The sequence below is a fragment of the Amblyomma mixtum genome, chromosome 9, assembly GCF_055824585.1.
Source record: "Amblyomma mixtum isolate Tamu chromosome 9, ASM5582458v1, whole genome shotgun sequence".
NCBI classification, from domain to species: domain Eukaryota; kingdom Metazoa; phylum Arthropoda; class Arachnida; order Ixodida; family Ixodidae; genus Amblyomma; species Amblyomma mixtum.
In genome coordinates, this window is record NC_143020.1 from 62,695,625 (window position 1) to 62,717,456 (window position 21,832).

Sequence of the window (21,832 nt, forward strand, 5' to 3'; positions counted from 1 at the left end):
ACACTTCCAGTGTAATATTTCTTAGTCAACCTGCAGTCTATTTAAATGCCACCTGGTCTCGTTTGCATACTCCGAAGATATGTTTCGTGCAGTCTCTCCTTCAGTCAAGACTGCATTCGATGGGAAAATGTCATCAAATGCAATCTTCGATATGCAATCTTATGCTATCTTCGATATCATATGCTTTACGCAGTCTTCTTGCTTGATTGAGTAAATTTGATAGCAAACGCCAAGAGCTTTCAACAAGAAAACTTTAATATGCAAATTATTTTTACTTCCATTTAATCAGACCAGTTCAGCTGTGTGATGCCCATTTAAGTAATCATATGACCAAAGTCCTGCATGAAAGTTTTAATCCTTGCTCTCTCTCTTTCTGTGATCAAAGCCTTTAAGTAAAAATGAAATGGGTCTTATTTCACCTCAGCACTTACTTGACAGATCTTTACACCTATTTGTTTTCTATGTATATATATATATGATTTGACTGAATCATTTTTGGAATCACCATGAATTCCATTCAACTATAATAGCTTTTACTAGGTGTATCTTGTGATTTACTTCAATATTTCATTTAAACATTTTTATTTATTTATTTCTTACTATCTCAAAGACCCTTTGAAGGGGTATCACATCACATGAGTGCGTTATAGAGCATAACAGTGCTTCAGTTGACGATCTGAATAGTGATGGGGTCAGTGTGGAGCACGATGTGGCCAGGCAAGTCATTTCATGTCTTTCGCAGTGTGTACAAAAATTGAAGACAGGTGTGCAGATGTGCGGGCAGGTGGAGGATAGGTGGTCTTTTCATGGTTCGTGTGCCTGGAGGTGTGGTAGGCAGGGATGGTTTGGTTTGGTTTTGGTTTATGGGGTTTAACGACCCAAAGCAACTCAGGCTATGAGAGACGCCGTAGTGAAGGGCTCCAGAAATTTCGACCACCTGGGGTTCTTTAACATTTATATTCTTTAACAGACCTTATAGAGTACCATTTGTAGGGAATGTTCACTCTTGATTTCTTCATGCCGAGCTTGTGCAGCAACTTCATCTGCTTTCTAATTGCCACTCATTCCGAAGTCGCTCGGAACTCTGCAAATGGCTCTTGTTACGTTGTGTATGATGTCGCCGATTTGTGGTGTAACTGCATTTGTATGGTGAAGTCAGGCACGTGAGTATGCTTAGAGAGTCAGTTGAAATGATGCCGTTTACAATGTTATCATTTATTAATTTTTCTAGTCTCAGAGAGGGCGTAACACTGCGATGAAGATGGACGCACTCCGAGGCAGTAGTAATGTTCTTTCTCAATTGTTTTGTACTACGGCACTGCCAAGGTAGCATTCTGATTTTGAACCATTGGCATAAAATGCTGCATATTCATCGTATTTTTAGTTTGCTAAACATTTGTGTAATATATGTTCATTAGCAGTTTATTTTTTCTGAAAATGTGTCAATGTGCATTAAAGTCAAGTATCTACAATATTATTTATTTTATTTTATTTATTTCAAGGTACCCCTAAAGGCCCTCTTCACGAGGGTATTACAGAGGGGGTGGTAAAAATTACAACTTGAATACATAGAGTAACAGGTCAAAAAAAAGAAACAAGAAAAGAGCAATAACTGGTAGTCAGCAAGAATCAAAATGTGGCGGAACAACAAGACGCAAAATAAACAAAATGAGAAAGAAAAACAAGAAAGAAAACACAAAGATAAAAACAACAGAATAAACAGAACGAAAAGCAAAACTCGAACACATTACGGTGAGCAAAACAGAACTAGAAGAAAACTACACATCGCTTTGATTTTTTAAAAGTTCATGAAATGATGTTGTGTTCATTTCAGTTGCGATTGTGTAAGGCAGCCGGTTCCAATCAATGATGGTTTTGGGTATGAATGATTTAGCAAAACTTGAAGTGTGACATGTGATGTGTCTGATTTTGAAAGGATGGTCACGGCGTGGAAACACTGCTGAGGGTAAGTGAAAGAAACCGTCGTGAAGCAACGGATGATGGTGAATTTTGTGAAACAGAGTTAAGCGAGCCAATTTACGACAATAGGAAAGGCTGTCAAGTCGAGCACAAGCTTTTAAAGCCATGACGCTAGTAAAACGTGAGTAGTCAGAATAAATGAAACGAACAGCATGGTTTTGCAGGGATTCTATGTTATCTTTGATGTAGGCTTGATCTGGGTCCCATATAGCGGGAGCATACTCAATTTCAGGTCGAATTAATGTAATACAAGCAAGTTTACGCACATGCGCAGGAGCATGTCGAAGGTTACATTTTAAAAGGCCAAGAGAACAGTTAGCAGCTGCTAGAATCACGTTAATATGATAGTTCCAGGTTAAGTCTGATTGAAGGTTAACTCCTAGATACTTGTAAGTGGAAGTTGTCTCAACTGTTATGTCATTAAGAGAGTATGCGGTTGGGATGCGATAAGAATTTCTGGTAAAGGAGACGAGCTTTGTCTTAGAGGGATTTAGGGTCATAAGCCACAACTGGCACCAAGTGTTAATAGAATCGAGGTCAGTTTGTAAAGATTGTCGGTCACGGTCATTTGTAATGGTTCGGTACACAACACAGTCCTCAGCAAACAGTCTAATTTGTGAAGAAATGCAATTTGGCAAGTCATTAATAAATATCAGAAAGAGCAGGGGACCAAGCACACTCCCCTGAGGCACACCAGATGTGACATGGGCCATTGTAGAGTTAGAACCATTAACAGAAGTGAACTGAACGTGAGATGAAAGGAAGTCTTTAATCCATGCTAGTACCTGAGGGTGAATATTAAGGTGCGATAGCTTGAGAAGCATTCTATGGTGGGGAACCTGATCAAATGCCTTTGAAAAATTTAAAAACAAAGCATCGACTTGAATTCCGGCATCCAAAGAATTAAATAAGTCGTTAGTAAATCCGGCGAGCTGAGTGTCGCAAGAAAATCCCTTGCGAAAACCGTGCTGATATTTAAATACAATTTTGTGATCTTCAAGATAATGAATGATCTGAGTGTGTACAACATGTTCAAGGAGCTTAGAGAAAGTGCAAGTCAATGAAATGGGTCTATAGTTAAGAGGATCAGAGCGGACGCCAGATTTGAAAATTGGAATTACTTTGGCTATACGCCAGTCGTGAGGGATGGAGCCAGAAGATAAAGACTGAGAAAAAAGTACAGACAAGACTTGGAAAATACTGTGAGATATGTTTTTTAGTATTTTGTTGTTAAAGCCCAGTGGATCCGCGCTTGTGGTAATTTTAAGATTACTTAACAAAGTAAGAATACCATCTTCCCTGATGACTATTGGGGGCATTGAATAACCTTGAAATGGGCTGAGAACTGGAGAGGTGGTGATGACTTCTTGGGTGAAAACAGATGAAAAGGCATTGTTGAAGAGCTGAGCAGAATGGACATCGTCCAGCTGGTCACCATTAGAACTTGTCAAAAAAGAATCAGCACGCGAATGAGGGTTAATTACGTTCCAAAACCTACGGGGGTTATTAGATAGCATGGTAGGCAAAACGTCATTATAAAACTGGCGACAGGTAGCTTTAAGCATTTTTTGGCAATTTTTATCACTTTGTTTGTATTTTTCCTATGTGTTTAATTGGTTGTTAGCAACTGCCTGCCTATACAAACGTTTTTTCTTATTATTAGCTCTTCGCGGCCGCCCACTGAACCAGGGCGCACTTTTGCCGCACTTAATTGTGATAACCGGTATGTATTTTGTAATGAGGTTAATTAGAGTAGTTTTAAACACTATCCAGTTCTGTTCAATGGAACGGAATGTAGATTCGGCCAAGAACCGCCCAGAAGAAGAGGTTAATTCATGGTTCATTTGGTGAAAATTAGCTCTGCTATAACACCTGATCATCTTGGTGGTAGTTTTTCTTTCGATAATTCTGCAACTGATGCACCCAGTAATAATGTCATGGTCAGAAAGACCATTAAGGTGAAATATTTTAGAACAAGCATCGGGATTATTGGTTAGAATCAAATCAAGAATGTTTGCAGTGGTACTGAGGATAGCGTGGGCTTTGTAATAAGCTGAGTTAGGTGAAAATCAAGACAAATCTGTAGGAAAGCGTGTGAATCCTTATCACTTGGAGAAACAGATAGTGTTTCCCAATTGATGCCTGGGAAATTAAAGTCGCCAAATATAATTAGGACAGAATTTGGAAAACGCACACACACATCGGTCAGTAAGCAACAAAATTCATCTGCAAAGCCATCATACAGATCGGGTGGGCGATACAACACACCAGCAATAATGTTCGTAGCAGTACATTTCAAGGAGACGAATACACACTCGAGAAAAGTAGAAGCAACAATTGGTGTAGACATGAGCTTTTGCTTAATCGCGATAAGCACACCACCTCCTCATCTGTTCTTTCTGTCGCAACGAAAAAAAATTAAAACTTGATTCGCATGGAAGGATGTCATAATCTGAGATATAATCGATTAGCCAGGTTTCAGTTAATGCTATTAATGAGGTTCCAGAGGAGTCTATAAAGGAGGAAAGGGCATTACTTTTTGCTGTAACACTTCTGATGTTAGTATATAGGAAGAAAATGTTGTCTAAACACTTCTGTCCCGGCAAGATTGCCAGTGCACGATCGGAAGCACCATGATGATTTGAATGTTGTCAATTGGTAGAAGGCTCACTCAGACGCACAGCCCCGTCGCCAGTAGTGTCCCAGAGATAAACATCATCGTTTATGTGAAGTTTACTAAAATACAGACGCATAATTCGGTCCCCCTCTTTCTTTATCGTCTTAGAAAACTGCCACAGTTTATGGCGCTTGTCACGAACAGCCTCAGAGTAGTCGCTGAGGCTGTTATAGCATTATGGTCTGCGTTCTTTAAGAAGAAATTCAGAACATCCGCACAAGCCTGGATTTTCTATAACTGATGATAAACTCGTTACGCTCGCACGTAGTTTCCAGAAAGGCTGTCTGAGCAGCTAGAACACAGTGCAGCGCACCACTGCCGGTCGGAGAAGCAAGCGACTGCCTCACTCGGTAGGTGGACAACTTGTGCGGATCCTCAAAGATGCCGTTTAGTTTTCCTGCTAATATTAAAGCCAAAGAGCCACCACTCCTGTTGAGCCATCACGTCACCTGCAGGTGTGCATGAAGTGCATAGTCATGAGCATGCACTCCTTTTTATGCATTCAACCCTTCGTGGTTTTAAACCGCAAATTTTTTCTGCTGAAGCATCTAGTCTTTCCTTACATCTTTTGAAGATGAACTGGGAGTTTCCCATACCTCTCCTGTCAATCTTTTCTCTCCATTTGATGCCACTAAAGTGTTGAAAGCAACATTCGCAGAATGGATGCTCCTCCTGAAACAACACGTATTGCTGGCTTGGTAGTGGGAAGCGTCTTGGGTTCCTTCTTTTCTTCCACTGTTCTTTTACGATCGTTCTTCAGGCACAAGCTGACAGCAGCACATAACTATGGGGCTGAAACACTAGAATAAGCTCACACAGCATAGTCTGCATTCATACCCCTACTTCTCAACATTCAGCTTTTTCCATTCACTGTTGCATACAGTGATGCACCGCAGCCACTTTTTTATGAAGTGGAGCCTTCATCATCAGGACGCTCGTAGGTTTAGCCTTGCTTAAGGGGGATGTGCGTAGACTGACAAACCGAGGCCCAGTGGTTCCTGGAGCCCAAGCAGAGGCAGACAGGCCCTTTCATTGTTCATTTACTCCAGCCAGTTTGAACAGTATGGGCTGTTATGTTGCTCCTCTTTGTACTCTGTGCAAAGCTGCAATTGCGGCTTCATTGTCGCTTCATGGACACAAGACGACTGGCAAAATTACTGACAAACATTTTTTCTTCAATTTTGTGACCCAAACTACATCCACAGCACAACAAAAGTCTCTCTTGCTCACCCCAAATACACCCTGTGCTCTTCCAGACAGATCGAGCCACGCCATCCCAAAAAACTTCCTAATCTCATCTGCTAATCCAACTCATTACCATCCAATACTATGTTTGGCCTCTTTCAAGGTATGACCGTTTGCAGTATGAAACAAAAACTTGGAGAAACTACTGAAAGAACACTACTTATGTTTCTAATAGCCTTTTGAGCCGTCATCAATAAGTTAGTGCTGTCAGTTAGTGCTGCTACTAGTGCTGCCATCTATAAGTGATAGCAATTCCTTCCTAGATGAAAGGTACATTGATGTCTAAGGATGCTCAAATTATAACATTAAAAAAAAAAGCGAACAACAGCTTCTTGAAGAATTGCACTGCTTTTAAATTTTTGTGGACATTACGTCAAGCAAGTGAGTTTTACAAACAGCCAGAACGCATTTAACATTTTGAAAAAGAAACTGCTACAAAATACTACTCATGTGCACTAAGGAATTTCACACAATGGACCCAAATTACGAGCTTTACAATACACTACAAGATTACAGTGATTTTCGTAATCACTAATCACAGTATTTTTTGTTTCAGCAGCCACGACCCTTGCAACGTGTTATCATGAACACCTTGTGTAAATAGAGAAAGCTTTTTTCAAGTGACACCAAAGCACCACAGAAGCTAGCACAATGTGAAATGATCACAAACGGCTGATATTCTGACAACGAAAAAAGATTAAAAATGGTGCCGACACAATGATCCACAAATATTATACCATTTATATCCAGCAGAGACACTGCTCTGGGTAATGGTAAAGCAGACGTTAGTGAACTCTTTCGCTAGTCCCCGTTCTAAACAACAGAGAACTCTTCAAACCACCAAACTAACCTAAGACACATCATCTTGAGGCTGGACACCTGTTTGTCCTCACTCATTCTTGCCGCTAACACTGCTGGAATAAACAAATAAAGATTTACACAAGAACAAGTTTTCCTCGGTTGTCATACAAACATTTATAGGTTCAGTGATATAAATGATTGAATTTATATTGATTGTCACAAAAATTAGCTCAATCAGGCTTAAGGATTAAAAATAATTGTTTTGTGCACTTTTACTCCACAAAAATTCTTCTCTGAGGCAGGCTAACAACTGCCAGCAGCAATGAACATTATATATAAAGTTTCTGAAAGGCACTCTCCAACAAGAAGTGATGCCATACAGGTATGACAGTGATTTCATTTCCATTAATGCAAGTTTACAAGCACAGCAGGCTCACTCTCCATATTTGGTTTGGTTTGGTTTATTGGGGTTTAACGTCCCGAAGCAACTCAGGCTATGAGAGACACCGTAGTGAAGGGCTCCAGAAATTTCGACCACCTGGGGTTCTTTAACGTGCACTGACATCGCACAGCACACGGGCCTCTAGAATTTGGCCATCATTGAAGTTCAGCCGCCGCGGCCGGGATCGAACCCGCATCTTTCGGGTCAGCAGCCGAGTGCTATAACCACTGAAACACCGCGGCGGGGCCCTCCATGTTCAGGAAATACTTAGCGTGAATGTGTAGTGTAAGGGAACAGCATTTTCTGAAAACTCGCTCAAAGTGAACAAAACTTACAAATGTAGTTAATGATGCAGGTTAGCTACCAACGCGTTTCATAGGGCATTCAGCTAGAATCTCGTTAGCTTGCATACAAAATGGTAGCTAGCAAAACATATCGACTAAGAGCATCATGGACCACTGCTATATTTGATGAATAGCCTTCTTGTGGCGGTTCAAAGTTATCTTCTTAGTGAATGCCCTTTGGCATAACTCACACTGGAAGGGCTTTTGGCGCTTATGGGATCTAACATGCCTTGCAAGATCTGAACCTACTACAAAGGCCATGGGGCACAGCTGGCACTGGAACGGCTTTTCACCCGTATGGGTACGGACGTGTCTCACCAGGTGACTTCTCTGTGCAAAGCTGCTGCCACAGTGATTGCAATGGTAAGGACGCTCGCCTGTATGAGTGCGCTGGTGTTGCTCTAGGGTGAACTTTTGTGCAAAGCTGCTATCACAGTGGTCGCAGCGGTAAGGACGCTCGCCTGTATGAGTGCGCTGGTGTTGCTCTAGGGTGAACTTCAGTGCAAAGCTGCTATCACAGTGGTCACAATGGTAAGGTCGCTCGCCAGTGTGAGTGCGCTGGTGTGCCCTCAGATTGGACTTATCTGCAAAGCTGTTCCCACAATCGTCACAATGGTAAGGGCGGTCGCCAGTGTGGACTCGGAGATGCACCACTAGATGGTATCTTCTTTTGAATTCCTTGTTGCAGTGGGTGCATTTGTGAACCTTATTTCCTGTGGGATTGCCCCGGTGGTTACCCATGTCAGAAGGAGTAGATTCCATGGAGTGGCTCACAGGGTGCCTTTCACTGGTTGAATCTTGCACAGGAGATGCGCCATGGTCGCTCTGTGTGACGAATGAACCTGTGTTGCACAGGCAGAGTAATTCAAATAAAGTGCCTGAAGCAACAATCCACAATGCACTTGGAACTAGGAATAAAAGTTGAATGCAGAGGACACACTTTCGATAGACAAGCTGTGGATGTCTATCGAAAGTTTTATTCAACAGATCTGCAACAGAGAACGCAGGTCTGAAACAAGACGTCTCTCCAGTCACTGGTGGGCTTAATAGCAAAACAAGTGGCAGTCAGCTATGCTTAGCCCAATGCATAATGCCATTTTTTTTTTATTTGTTCCTCAGACAGTGTCTAATAGGAGGAAATCGCTAAAGGCTAAAAGCCTTATGAGGCCTTGGTCTCCAGTACAATTTCTTGCTGCAATGAACAGAACCCATATCAGTCCTAGTTCAATGAGTATAGTTGACATATCACACAAAACAACTTTCCAGAATATCGAAAGCCCACATCATCATCAATCATCACAGTTCATTAAACCATTAAACTACAGCTTCCATACCCTACAAACTGCTTTTTGAAAGACAACCTTCATGAAAACATATAGGAAGAAAAACTGCAGATTCTAACCTGGCGAGTTCTGCAATGAAGGTACACCATGCTTGTGGTCCCCGGAGCTCGAGCCTGCATGTGAAATCCAGATTGCATCTAATAGCACAAAAGATTAAGAGTGTGAACACTCACACGGTGTTATCTGCATGAGGCGGTGAATATGGAATGCACACTCGTAAAACAGCTTTTTCAGGTTGTGTAAATACAGTAGGGAGAGCTTGAAAAGAACCGAGTTCTAAAGCAAACATTCCAGACTTTCAATTCTGCATGCAGATGACTACTGTACTTACGCTTATGAAAAACTGACTATTGCCTACAAATTTATAGGCTTACTGGAACAAAGCCAACAGCCATTACGTCGACGAATGAATTTGCACAATTTCTGGCTTCAAGAGAAGGGCAGTAAATGTCTGCCTACACAGTCTTAAGAACTAACGACTGCCAGTTATTTTGAATAACACAACACATTGACAGAGCACTCATCTTTTAATAAACCTCTTACACCCGTTGTACTGCGCACAGGAAAAAAAACTTTCAGAGCACGGATACTCGTAAACACACCCAGGATAGAGCTGCCCACAAAAGTTGCCAATGTGCTCAACATCATGTTCTGCCTCTATCGTCTCGAAGAGTGCAATTAATTGAGCAGAAGCACATCTGAAACTGCACATTACACTGTCTTGAGTGCAGTTAGAGCATACCTTATTTACTTGTGTGACACCTGCATCCCAAAGTTTGGGACGAGAAATCGGGGTGAAAAAAAGGAAGAAACAACCGTGACGGAAGTTTCTCAATGCGCTGCTCTGAAAGTGGTTTAAGGTGGCCAGCTTTTCGAACACCGTAGAGGGCACGGAAGAAGTCCATTTCGTGGATCGCGCTGATGAGGTGTGCTCATCGAACAGCAACAAAAATGAGAGCTGATGATAACAATGATGAATTTTTGATGCAAGGCAAGCATTGATCAAAGCGCACTGTGGCACAAGGAACTTTCGTCAATGCAAAGGAGGGGGGGATCTGATACCCATTTCCAGGCATTCCATTCAGCAAAAGCCAGGGACAAAGCTTGAGTATTGTACCACCAGTGGGTACCCAATGGCACAGGGAATCCAACCCTGCACATCCTACATGCGAGATGCACGCTCCAATGACTTGGCCACCGTTGCGGGGAGAGTGAATGCAGCGAGAAACAGCGAGTAAAGGTGTGACTTTTCATCAGTTGTTGCATTATTCTGAGCACACATCAAAGCAGCACTACACTCACTTTATGGACATTTTGTGATGCAAGTGACCAGTCAGTCAAAACTAAAAAATGAACACTACGAGTCAGTAAAACTGGTAAAACTGGCACCGCATTGTGCAACAGTGCATAGCATCACTATAGCACACAGGGTAACAAAAGCCTAGGGAAGTTTTTTAAGAGGCTTCGCATTATAATAAAACAATTTCCACCATAAAGAAAAATAAAAGCCCATACCACCTTCATGAAATGAAATCCATACGCGATGAATTTTAGGTGTGCAGATCAGCATTCAGTACTGTTAGAAAACTAAAATTAACGTTGTCACAGCACACTCTATATAGCCAAAATGAACAATGTCAGAATGCAGGCTAAATGAACACAGCAATGGATATAGTTTGGATAGAGTCACTAATGCTACGTGCAATGACAAAATGAGGTCAGTCACTTGTTACCAACTGCGAGGAATCATAGTGTACTCTTCAGCAAAGCCAAAAGGATGCCAAAAAACCAGCAAAAAGCTGCAAGCACAATAGAATATAAAGTTCACCACACGATACAGCACAGGTTTTGCAGAGCTACAGTCTTCACAAAGCCCCAACCATGAGTGCAAAGTGGTGGAGTTGCATCGAATTACGTAAGCAAGCATTTGCAGATTCGAGGTCATACAGCACAAGAATCAGGATAAACATTGATATGTCAGATACAGAGGCACGAAAGGCTAAAAGTTCCAAAGCGTACAATTTTCATCATTGATGTTTCTGCTTCGATCGAAAAATTAAAGAATATTGTATAAATTAAAAAATCATTCCGTCCACATAACAGAACAATCACACAAGTACCAGCATAATTGCATTTCATGCTTTCAGGCGATGTCACTCATTAAGTTCTGCACAATGACCATCACCTCAGATGTGACGTTGCTTTGATCTCTGAAAAACAGGATGGAGTCGATACACCAAATTTTGCACCAAAACTAAAGGGATCATTTTTGATTGAGCACAATATTCTTGGAACCAACGGGCCTTCTTTGTTAAAGGTGCGCACCAGATGCATTTTTTTTAATTCTCCATGTCACAAAGTTACTTGACGAAGTGACATGTGATGTCCCACTGACACCGGCCCAGACTTTCTTAGAAAAATATGCAACATCTCCTGAATGTTATAACTGCCCTAAAACATGCACCAATCTGACCCATTGTCTTCTGGAATGCCCCACGGCCATTCAGCCTCTGAGTGACCAAGTAATGTGATTCTATGATTACTACTAGTTGCCCACCACAAGAGCACACAAGTTGAACTTCACTCGACTGCTCTATGCGGTCAGGTGTTCTGTTAGTACCACTACTGGTATGGGAATCCCATTGAGAGTTTAATTTAAACTGTTCAACCATTGCCCATCAGGGATTTCAGCTACACGACTTTTGAGCTATGAAGAAGACAAAACTTCGTGCATATTTTTATTCCCATTATTCCCTTCTTCCCTCTCAATCCCAAGCCTAATGCCATTTGTGTGAAAATAATAATATCGATGAGTTCAGAAAATAAACTTGTTTTGAGAGCGGTCCCCATTTTCCTTATTTAAATCACTGTAATTCAAGAAACATCATTAAAAACACTTCCATCTCACTTTGTGCATAAACACAGTGCACTGGGATCATTGCACATGCAATTTTCCAGGTTATGAGCATCATGCAATGGAGTCATGGAAGGCTGGCAGGCGTGGTATTGAAGGTTTCTTCCTCTGGAACCTTGAACACATTGGCTTATCAGTAACGGCCTGCAAAATAACGAAAAACAACTAAGTGTCACTATAAAACAAACACAAATGCCGCAAGCAGAGGGCTTGTGCTTTGATGTATATGGTAAAGCACAAAGGAATGAGAACGCGCAAAATCCACGTCTGACTATCCATTCTGTCATTTTCTTTGTTCTACATACGTTCACATCAGTAGGTTGCATTGAAAGGTTCTTCATCAGGCATGTACTCTGCGTCCTCCTAATGTTACTCCTTATGCCTGCAATTTTAAACAGAGTGAATTCAGATTGTGACCCGAGTCGTGAGCGAGTATGGGTCACGCTCACATTATGATCTGTGTTTTTGCAACGACGGTGCATGCTTAGTTGTTCTTTCCTTAATTCTTTAAAACAGCGGAGAGGAGGAATGATTTACTGCCCCAATCAAGGACACTTGAGGGTGAGGCAAGCCGGCGACTTCTGTGGGTGACTGAAGAAGAGGATATCGGAGAAGCACGGAAGACTGCATTTTCTCCGATCTCCATTGCTAGTTTAGGTGGGTGCAGTAACGAGCTGGTAGCTTTGTCTGAGTCCTTCCATGCTGTTGAGAGTTGTGACGTAAAGGCAAAATAGAAATGATCAGCATTACGCTTAAAAATGTGGCCCATGCAGCTTGAAACATGTAACTGAAAACATCAGTGTACAAACCTAATCCAAACAGCATCAGACCAAGAGCATGCGTTCATGAGCCTTAAAGGGACACTGAGGAGAAATTGAAGTTGGCTTGTATTGACAGAATACCAGCTCCTGATTGCAAAAACACCAGTCATACTGAAAACAAAGCTCTTGTAACGTAGAAAAGAGCAAGAATCAAAATACAGGTATCGCCGCCACAGGCCAAACTCGCAAGTACAAGCGTGGTGACGTCATAGGACAAAACAGTGTTGTTACACTAGAACACAGGAAGCCACGAATCACTGAGGCGCAGCCAATGCATGCGCAAATCTTTTTGACGTCGCCAGATGGCGCCACGTACACGGCAGCTACGCGCGCGCCTGCAGCAGCGGAACCAATCAGCGCCTGCTCATCGGCGGTAGGGGGGCTCTCTGTATTCCGCTAACGGTAACAAGGTACACGGTATGCTACAGGTGTCTGTTTGCTAGGACTTCGTTGATGACTTCTAGAACAGGATCCATCGTAACGCTGGCAAAACGCGGTGCAAATGTAAACGAAGCGACGGTAGCGACGGCCGCAATAGCCGATATATGCCTTCAACGTGCGGCCGGCGGTAGCTTTCTTTTCGGCTGCTGCGAGGCCGCACTGCTGGCTACCAGAAATCACGGAGTCTGCGTTACATGATGTGCATGTCATGTTTCACGTCACTTAGTCCTGTGTCGTCATAAGAGAATCCCAAGTTTGAATCAGAGCGGTGGGAAAAACTTTTTCAACTTCGAATCCAAATTTCTTAGAAATAAATGCATCTTTCGCTGTCGGCCAAGTGGCAACAAAGCCATGAAATGTCGAACTATCGGATTTTGCTGTAAAAAAAATATTAATAGAGCTCTCCTCACTGTCCCTTTAATTTGGTTCTCTTTAGCCACACATATGCAAGGCGAAAAAGCATGACCAGATTACTTAAGCAGGCAGCAGATAAGAAGATAACAAACTGGTTAAGCGTTCTGGCCACATATGAGGCTGCAGGGACCTCAGGGGATAATGCACCGTGCCCAACATTCAGGGTTTTTTCCCCATGGCATCGACTGACTGCCAGCTTACAATGCAACCCTATGCCTTGCCACCGAGAAATTTCGACATGTGATGCCGCATGACTTCGTTTGTGGCTGTTGAGTAATGGTCGCTGTCGTGACATGTGGCAACACAGTACGTAGGTCAGGATGAGATCTCCTCCACTGACCCTTTGAAGGTACTACTAAACATACAAATATGGCAATATTCATGCATTACAACCAGCCAAAACAAATTCAATACAGACTTTTCAATCCGGGAAGTGAGAAATATGTGCACTACCAAACAAAGGATTTGCTCAACCAGAAAAAGAAAACTTCAGTTGTGATTTGAACCCCTCGGAGGAGCAGTGGGAGGCTATTCTGCTCAGCGATGATCCTGACCGTCAGCACTGGCTGGTGGGGAGGGCCACAGGAGCAGCAGCAGCCAATGGAATACCGGACTAGGTGGCCCACCCACATGTTCTGAGAATACTGAACAAATAAAGATGTTTTTAATCCATCAATCAATCAATAACTGCACAGCAAAAATAACCACTGGCTTACTTTCATGCGATTTTGTCAGCTGAAACTTCCATGCACAAATATTTTGCCAAATAACAGACAAAAAAGCAGATATGAAATAAATTAAGCGATGGCTAGAAGAAGAGGCGTTACCACAATCAAGAAAGGCAACAATTTGTGAACCTAGAGGAGATAGTGCGTAACTGTCAAGGAACTCTTACAAAACACACAATGGCTAATGAGCCATCAGACTCCAAGAAAAAGCAGAATCAAAAAATCACACGACACGTCACAGAAATCAAAGGAATATAGCGCAGAATACAAAGGATACCTTGGATGGGAAAAATAATAAAAAGACCAGGATTATTTAAAGCTCAAAAAAAAGAACAGCCAGTAGAGAAAAAACAATGTACCACTTTAACGTACTAGGCGAGGTGGCACTCGCCACCGGCCTGATGTAAAAAACCAACATGCCAGCAGTTATCTATTTATCTAGGGGAGATCTCTTGGTGCGTGGTACAAAGACACATCCTACAATACATTGTTTTATAGGACAGGAGTATTAAACTATGTGTCAGTATAGACTGGCTGCAGTTCTTCCTCTGCAGTGCTCTTCCCCTGGCTACTGGTGCTACTCCAATGTCTGCAAAACTGAGAACACAGAAAAAAGGCACAAAACACACACAAACGACACCAGCATTGCTGGATATGGCTATGGTTGAAGTTGAAGTTAAAAGTTTATTAAGGAATTCAAACAAATTTACAAGCGTATACAGAGAGGTACACGACCACAGGCAGGACCTCCCACGAAATTAATTTTCAATAAGCAAACAAAATACAAAATACACAACACATTAATTAGCGACACAGAGAATAAATTAGGTACATAGTGTAAAATGAGTTACTGAAATATTTAAATACAAACAATATAATGCAGGAGAATGTACAATAAAACGCTCACAGATGCCGCGATACATGGGATCAATAACAAAAAAATCCCACATTCTTCATTGCCTGCAAAACCGAGAACACAGAATAAGGCACAGCACACATACAAAGAAGACACTGGCGTTGTTTAATATGCCTAAGGGATGTAGTCTTCTTTTTAAAGTAGACCATTTAGTGGAATTGAAGGGTATCATGCATTTTTCAATCCTTTGAAGCGGCTGTATTAGGACGCGGAAAAAGATTTTATCTGTATACAAACAAACAAAAAAGATGGTGATATGCTGTGAGGCTGTTTGTACCAGCTTTCGGCGTAAACTGCTGGTTACAGGTACCGCCATCGGGATATGGTTCACCAGCTTCCACATGTCACCATAACGCACCACGAACGGTTATCACACAAATCACCACCGAATTCATAAATCATCAGCCCTTTTACCGCAAAGCTCTAGACTGCAAAAACACTAACTGTTGCATTTGCTATGAGATTACGAAGACAGAAGAATGCAGACATCCGAGGAGAAATGCGAAAGGCGCGCAATCTCCAAGAACAAGCTATCTTTGCTAAAGCCTGCTACAAGAGAAATAAGGCGTGAAGTTTACTGTCTATCGATTCAGTGAGATGGATATGGCTGAAGATACACACGTTATGAATTTACATAAATTAATGCAATTTATTGAGTCTACTTGCAAGCAGTTTCAAAGTGTTGAAGTGCCAGGTTTAAAGGGATAACTCCGGCAAGTTTCACGGAAGAAAATTTGTCTAGTATTGCGGTTATACACTTCTGTGGCTTTCATGTTACTGGTACAGGCGTTAACAAGTTTGATTCTTTCGTGACTGCGCGGTGACATTTGGGAACGCGCGCACAAAGACGGATCACGTGTGCACTAGCGCACGCTGCACAAGTGAGGTTCACCGGGTCGCACGAAGCTATCTTTGCTCTGTATGCGCACAAATTCCCTTCTGCAAAGCTTCTCCTTCTCACAGACTAACAACACACAAAATCGAATATGTAAAGCAAGAGCAAGAGATTGAGGAACTCGCACAACCGGCAACAAACACAAACGCAAAGCGTGCGATTGTTGATGCCGCCCGCGATGCCGCTTGCGCCGCCGTACATTTTTCTTATGGTTGACATGGGCACACTCAAATAAATAAAAACAAACATATCAGGATCATGCAGACAGCCTCAATTAAGTACTAATGCCGCAGCAAAGTTTGATCTGTGGTATAGTAAGGTATAGTTGATTGAAAACTGGTTGTCAGTTGCGACTTTCTTGCGCGATCGGAAGCAAAACCAATTTTCAACGTTGTTCGTTTCGATATCGCACCCGATGGAGCGCAATGCTTGAATTTTATACCCCTGTCACACGGCCAGTTTCAATGGCTATCGGGTCGAGGGCCATCGAGATTTCCGATCGCCATCGAACTCGAGGGGAATTTTATATCCGTGGCTTAGCTTTTACGTGCGATGGGGCGATGGTTTACTAATGTGTAAAGATATTTCTCCACCGTATTGAAAATACTTTCCACCGACGCGTTGAATGCGCTGCACTATATATATAAAAAAAAATAGAACGCGTCTAGCTCGATGCCGCCGCGCGTAACGCATGTCACGCGCCCCCTGAACTTTTTGCGAGGCCAGGGCCTTTGTTACAAGGTCCTGATCATGCGTAGAGTTTTAAAATACAGCTCCTGTCCGGGCTTATTTTCGGAAAACGCGATAAGGCGACGCTATGCAATGAGATCTTTTGGATAATTGCGATTGTAGATGGTAACATTCTACTTCGGCAGTTGTAATAGATTTGAGGAGTGTTACCCTAGCGTGCAAGCTCCCTTTCCCGCTAACGCACAAAGAATTCCGTACATCTGCCGGATTAAAAACAAGAATTCTGGGTCGAGCAATCCAATGGCCTGTAATCAGGGCCAAATATCGCTCAGAAAATATAGCTTACGTAGGACAATTGCAGATTGGGTAAGTTGGTGTAGATTGATAATGGTGGTACAACAGTGCAAACACACACAAACCAAGGAACAGACTATAGACACACAAACCAGCAGTGGTTTCTGCGTCTTGTCTTTTTCTTGGTCTGTGTGTGTTTGTACGTGCTGTTGAACCGCCATTATAGCTTACGTATTGGCTGGTGGTGAGTTTCATGGAGTTTTATATTTTTTATATATAACACACGAGACATTTCCACAAGGGCACTTTCTCCAATGAGCAGAAGAGGATGAAAAGACCTGCAGACATTCAGAATATAAAACAGTGCAAAATATTTTTCCTCACTTTGTCCAGCTTTGCGCTAATTACAGCTTTGCAGCCTATTGTGTCTACTTCCCCGCAGATGCAAGTAGCACGTTTAAAACCCCGGCAAGCTCCACTGAACAAAATTTGTCTGTTATTGAGGCGATACACTTATGCGGCTTTCATGTTACTGGTAAAGGCGCTAATAAGCCCAAATCTTTCGTGACTGCGCGGTGACATCTGTGCACACGTGCACAAAGACGGAGCATGTCTTCACATGCGCAAGCTGCAAAAGTGACGTTCACAGGGCCGCATGCAGTTATCCTTGCTCTGTAGGCACATAAATTTCCTTCTTCAAAGCTTCTTCTTCTCACAGACTGACAAGACACAAAATCGAATATGTAAGCAACATATTGATGAACTGGCACAACCGCAACACACAAAAAGTGTGTGATTGTTGGTGCTGCGCGCAATTGTGCAATCGTACACATTCCCTGTACATATCCCCTGTATTTAAACGTGCCCATAGGCACGTTCAAATACAAAAAAAAAGGCATAATGAGGACCATGTAGATTGCCACAAAAAGTTTGATCTGCGCACAAGGTGTACATCATTGAAAACTGACTGTTTTGTGACCTTCCAGCGTAATCAAAAACAAAACCGAATTTTGACGCTGTTCATTTCGATCAAGATTGGTCTCGATATCTCACCCGATGGAGCGCAGTGCTTGAATTTTATACCCGCGGGTGGAGTAGGTTAGGGAAAAAACTCTGGTTAATTGCATCCTAGTCGAAATCAAGAGGAAGAAATGGGCTTGGGCAGGGCATGTAATGCGAAGGCAAGATTACCGCTGGTCCTTATAAGGGTGGATTCCAAGAGAAGGCAAGCAAAGCAGGGGACAGCTGAAAGTTAGGCAGGCAGATAAGATTAAGAAGTGGTGGCAGCTGGCAAAGGACAGGGTTGATTGGAGAGACATGGCTGGGTCCTCAGAATGGTTTCCCATGCCTCCCAAGTGGTCCAGGCCCCGCGGGGGAGGATCCGCCGGGCAGAGGAAAAGAATATGGTCAAGAGTGGCTTTGGGGTGGTGGCAGAGGGTACAGGAAGGGTTCGTGTGGACTGGGTGATAGCGCGAGCGTAGGGAGGGTAAAGTGCGTGCTTGGAGCCGCGTCCAAAGTGTCTAATGATAATTGTCGAGGGAAGGATGGGGTGGAAGGTATAGAGCCGATGCTCAGCGTTGCAGGCCTGCGTCATTTCACTGAATTAGTGCATGCGCTCCCGCGAGAACCCCAGGTCGGAGGCCGCCGGTGCCCGGTTGAGAGAACCTCGGGCTAAAGCGTTGGCGGCCTCGTTTCCGGGATTCCCGGAGTGGGCAGGCACCCATATCAGCTGCATGTGGTGGGGCGGGTGCGCGGCGAATTTTACATTGAATGTCAGAGGGTAGGTCGTTAATGTACGTATACTAAGAAAAGTAATGGTGATAGGCTGACGCCTTGAGGGACACCCCATGTTACATCTGTTAAGGATGACTGGATGTCATTGGCAGATGTGAACTGTGAGCGCCCTTTTATAAAATGTTCTAGCCAGCATATTAGATTTGCAGGAATCCTGAGGCACAAAAGTTTCGGCAGCAGATGGTTGTGAGATATGCGATCGAATCCCTTTGAAATATGTTTGTAAACATTGCATCTGTTTGGAGGTTATTGTTCATGTCCTTAAGTATGCCTTGGGTGAACTCAGCCAGCTGTGTTTCGCATGAAAGTGATTTCCTGAAGCCATGCTGATGAGGATTAAAGAAATTAATTGAATCAAGGTGGGACATTAAGCTTGAGGCTATAAAACGCTTTAGAAGTTTAGAAGATACGCTATTAACGGATACTGAATGATAGTTAGCTGGGCATGCGCGATCACCTGTTTTCAAAATGGGAACAATTTAACCTATCTTACAATTATCAGGAATGCTTCCGGTGTCTAAAGATTGGGTAAATATTAGATGTAAGATCTGGCTTGATAATGATGGAGTGTTTTTAAGGAGTTTACTGCTTATTATTTGTTCACGTCCTGCAGATGCTAAAAGCTTGAGTAACTGATTAATTGGGAGATTCCTTCGGGGCTATTTTCAATTTCTGGCATTTCTTTTTGACTATGGACCATCATAATCAGCCTGATTACGTCCACTGCAAGGCAAAGGCCTCGCCCATGTCTCTCCAATCAACCCTGTCCTTTGCCAGCTGCCACCACTTCTTATTAATCTTATCTGCCTGCCTAACTTTCAGCTGTCCCCTGCTTTGCTTGCCTTCTCTTGAAATCCACTCTGTTACCCTTAAGGACCAGTGGTGATCTTGCCGCATTGCATGCCCTGCCCAAGCCCATTTCTTCCTCTTGATTTCGACTAGGATGTCATTAACAAGAGTTTGTTCCCTCATCCACTCCACCCGCTTTGTATCTCTTAACGTTACACCCATCATTTTTCTTTCCATAGCTCGCTGCATTGTCCTTAACTTAAGCTAACACTTTTCTTTAGCCTCCACGTGTCCACCTCGTAGGTGAGTACTGGTAAGATACAGCTGTTGTATGCCTTTCCCTTGAGGGATATTGGTAAACTGCCATTGTGAATTGTGGACTGCTGTTCCCTTTGAGACTGTTGAACATTACTTTCATTTTCTGCATGTTCAAAGTAGAGTATGCATGCACTGTTTGGGACCCTAATCAATATAATCTTTCCAATACTCTAAAAGCAATACAAGACCACGCTGCTAGGTTAGGCTCTGTTTATTCGTATCATGAAAGTGTCACCAAACTAAAATGCTGGTCTCATAGATTTAACTAACCGGCGTCACATTGCAAGACTATGTCTACATCACAAATTCTATTATCATGTTCCGCACGAGTCTGTTATCTTCCCTGCCTACTGCACCTCCAGCTGCACGAACCATGAAAAGAGCGCCTATCCTCCGCCTGCCCGCACATCCGCACATCTGCCTTCATTTTTTGTACACACTGCGAAAGACTGGAATGACTTTCCCGTCCACTGACCCATCACTATTCAACTCATCAATTGAAGCAATGTTACGATCTGTAACCCACTCAGTCATGTCGTACGCAGGGCCCTTGAGGTAGTATTAAGTAAATAAATAGTTAAATGAATGAATAAATGAATGAATGAAATTTTGAAGTAAACCATAACATACACCTAGTAAAACCTTTTATAACAGAATGGAGGTCATAGTTACATCGCAAACAATTCATTGAAGTCATTTTATATAGAGAAAAAACTGGTTTAAAGATTCTTCAAGAAGGTGCTGAGATAAAATGAGACTTGCTCCATTTTCACTGAAAAGTATAGCATTTTGATCAAGCAGAGAGAGAGAGCAAAGATTAGCACTGAAATGCGGGAATTAAGTCAAATAATTCCATGACCATTTTTAAGGTGAATATTTCTTATTAAATAACAGAAATTTAAATAATTTGCTAATTAAGATGTCAGGTTGAAAGCTATTCACATTAGTTACCAAAGCTCCTCAATCAAACAAGAAAATTGTTTGCAGCATATATTGTATCCCATTAGGGGTCAAGTGTTGGATGATCCTGTGCTGACTCCAAATATTGTTTGGACAATTGCCAATAGCCCCTCTACAAGAATTTAAATGCCCAAATTACAGTATAAATCAGCCATAAATCAGTATATATGTTCAACAATTCTTGCAAAGCTTCGGATTGGCTCATTTATTAAGCAGAAAAAATTAACAGGTTCTGAAAGGCATGAATGCCTGACATTGTACCAGCCCTAGCTCTTTCCTATATAAGTCATTAACATAAGTCATTTTAGGTCACCTTTGCATATATTGAACGTGCACATGCATACACACAGTTTTATTCTTGCAAAAGAAGTATCAATATTCGAGCTGTGCAGAGAAGTGGTCACCATAAATCATATTTTATGTTCATGCACAAAGCTGGACAAAGTGAGGAAAATCATTTTCCACTGTTTTATTCTGAATGTCTACCATTCTTTTCATCCTTGTTTGCTCATTGGAGAAAGTGCACTTGTGGACATGTCTACTGTTTTTATAGTCTTGAAAGAAGCAAGCTTAACAAACTATGAGAGTTTAATCATCTCAGAGGTTTCTTAAAAGCAAACAAATTCTATCCTTTGGCTGGCGTACGATAGTCATAGTCGCTTATGTGCTATAAAGCTCAATGCAAGACAACACATGTGCTATCTTGTCAGCGATGTTTGGTCTTGATTGTAGGACATTAGATTGCACATGGGAATTTTTTTTGTTTAATCTGGCAGATACAGAAGTCTCTGTATTTATGTGCCAGACTAAGAGACTTCTGTAAATACAGAAGTCTCTTCTTGTAATGTTTTCAGGTTGAAAGCCCCTGACGCTTGTTGTTATTAAAGTTCCTCAATCAAGCAAGAAGTCTGTGTAAAGCATATATCGAGTCCCTTTAAAAGTGAAGCCTGGAGGAACACAGTATCAGATGAGCATGCGCTCACTTCAAAAATGACCCCGACAACACGTACAAGTGGCAATAGCCCC

General features: G+C 42.3%; 1 protein-coding gene across 1 annotated transcript; it reads right to left on the bottom strand.

The window, feature by feature from the left end:
- Positions 1-1,354: 1,354 nt before the first annotated feature.
- LOC149329319 (uncharacterized) lies at positions 1,355-11,485 on the bottom strand. Its single transcript, XM_089561954.1, has 2 exons — positions 8,892-11,485; positions 1,355-8,331 (listed from the first exon to the last, which is right to left on the bottom strand). Exon 2 carries the CDS (start codon positions 8,249-8,251, stop codon positions 7,607-7,609), a length of 645 nt encoding a protein of 214 aa, XP_089418080.1. The 5' UTR covers positions 8,252-8,331; positions 8,892-11,485; the 3' UTR covers positions 1,355-7,606.
- Positions 11,486-21,832: the final 10,347 nt, after the last annotated feature.

Excerpts from the sequence above, each read along its gene's own strand:
- LOC149329319 (XM_089561954.1), bottom strand. The coding sequence starts at position 8,251 with ATGGAATCTACTCCTTCTGACATGGGTAACCACCGGGGCAATCCCACA.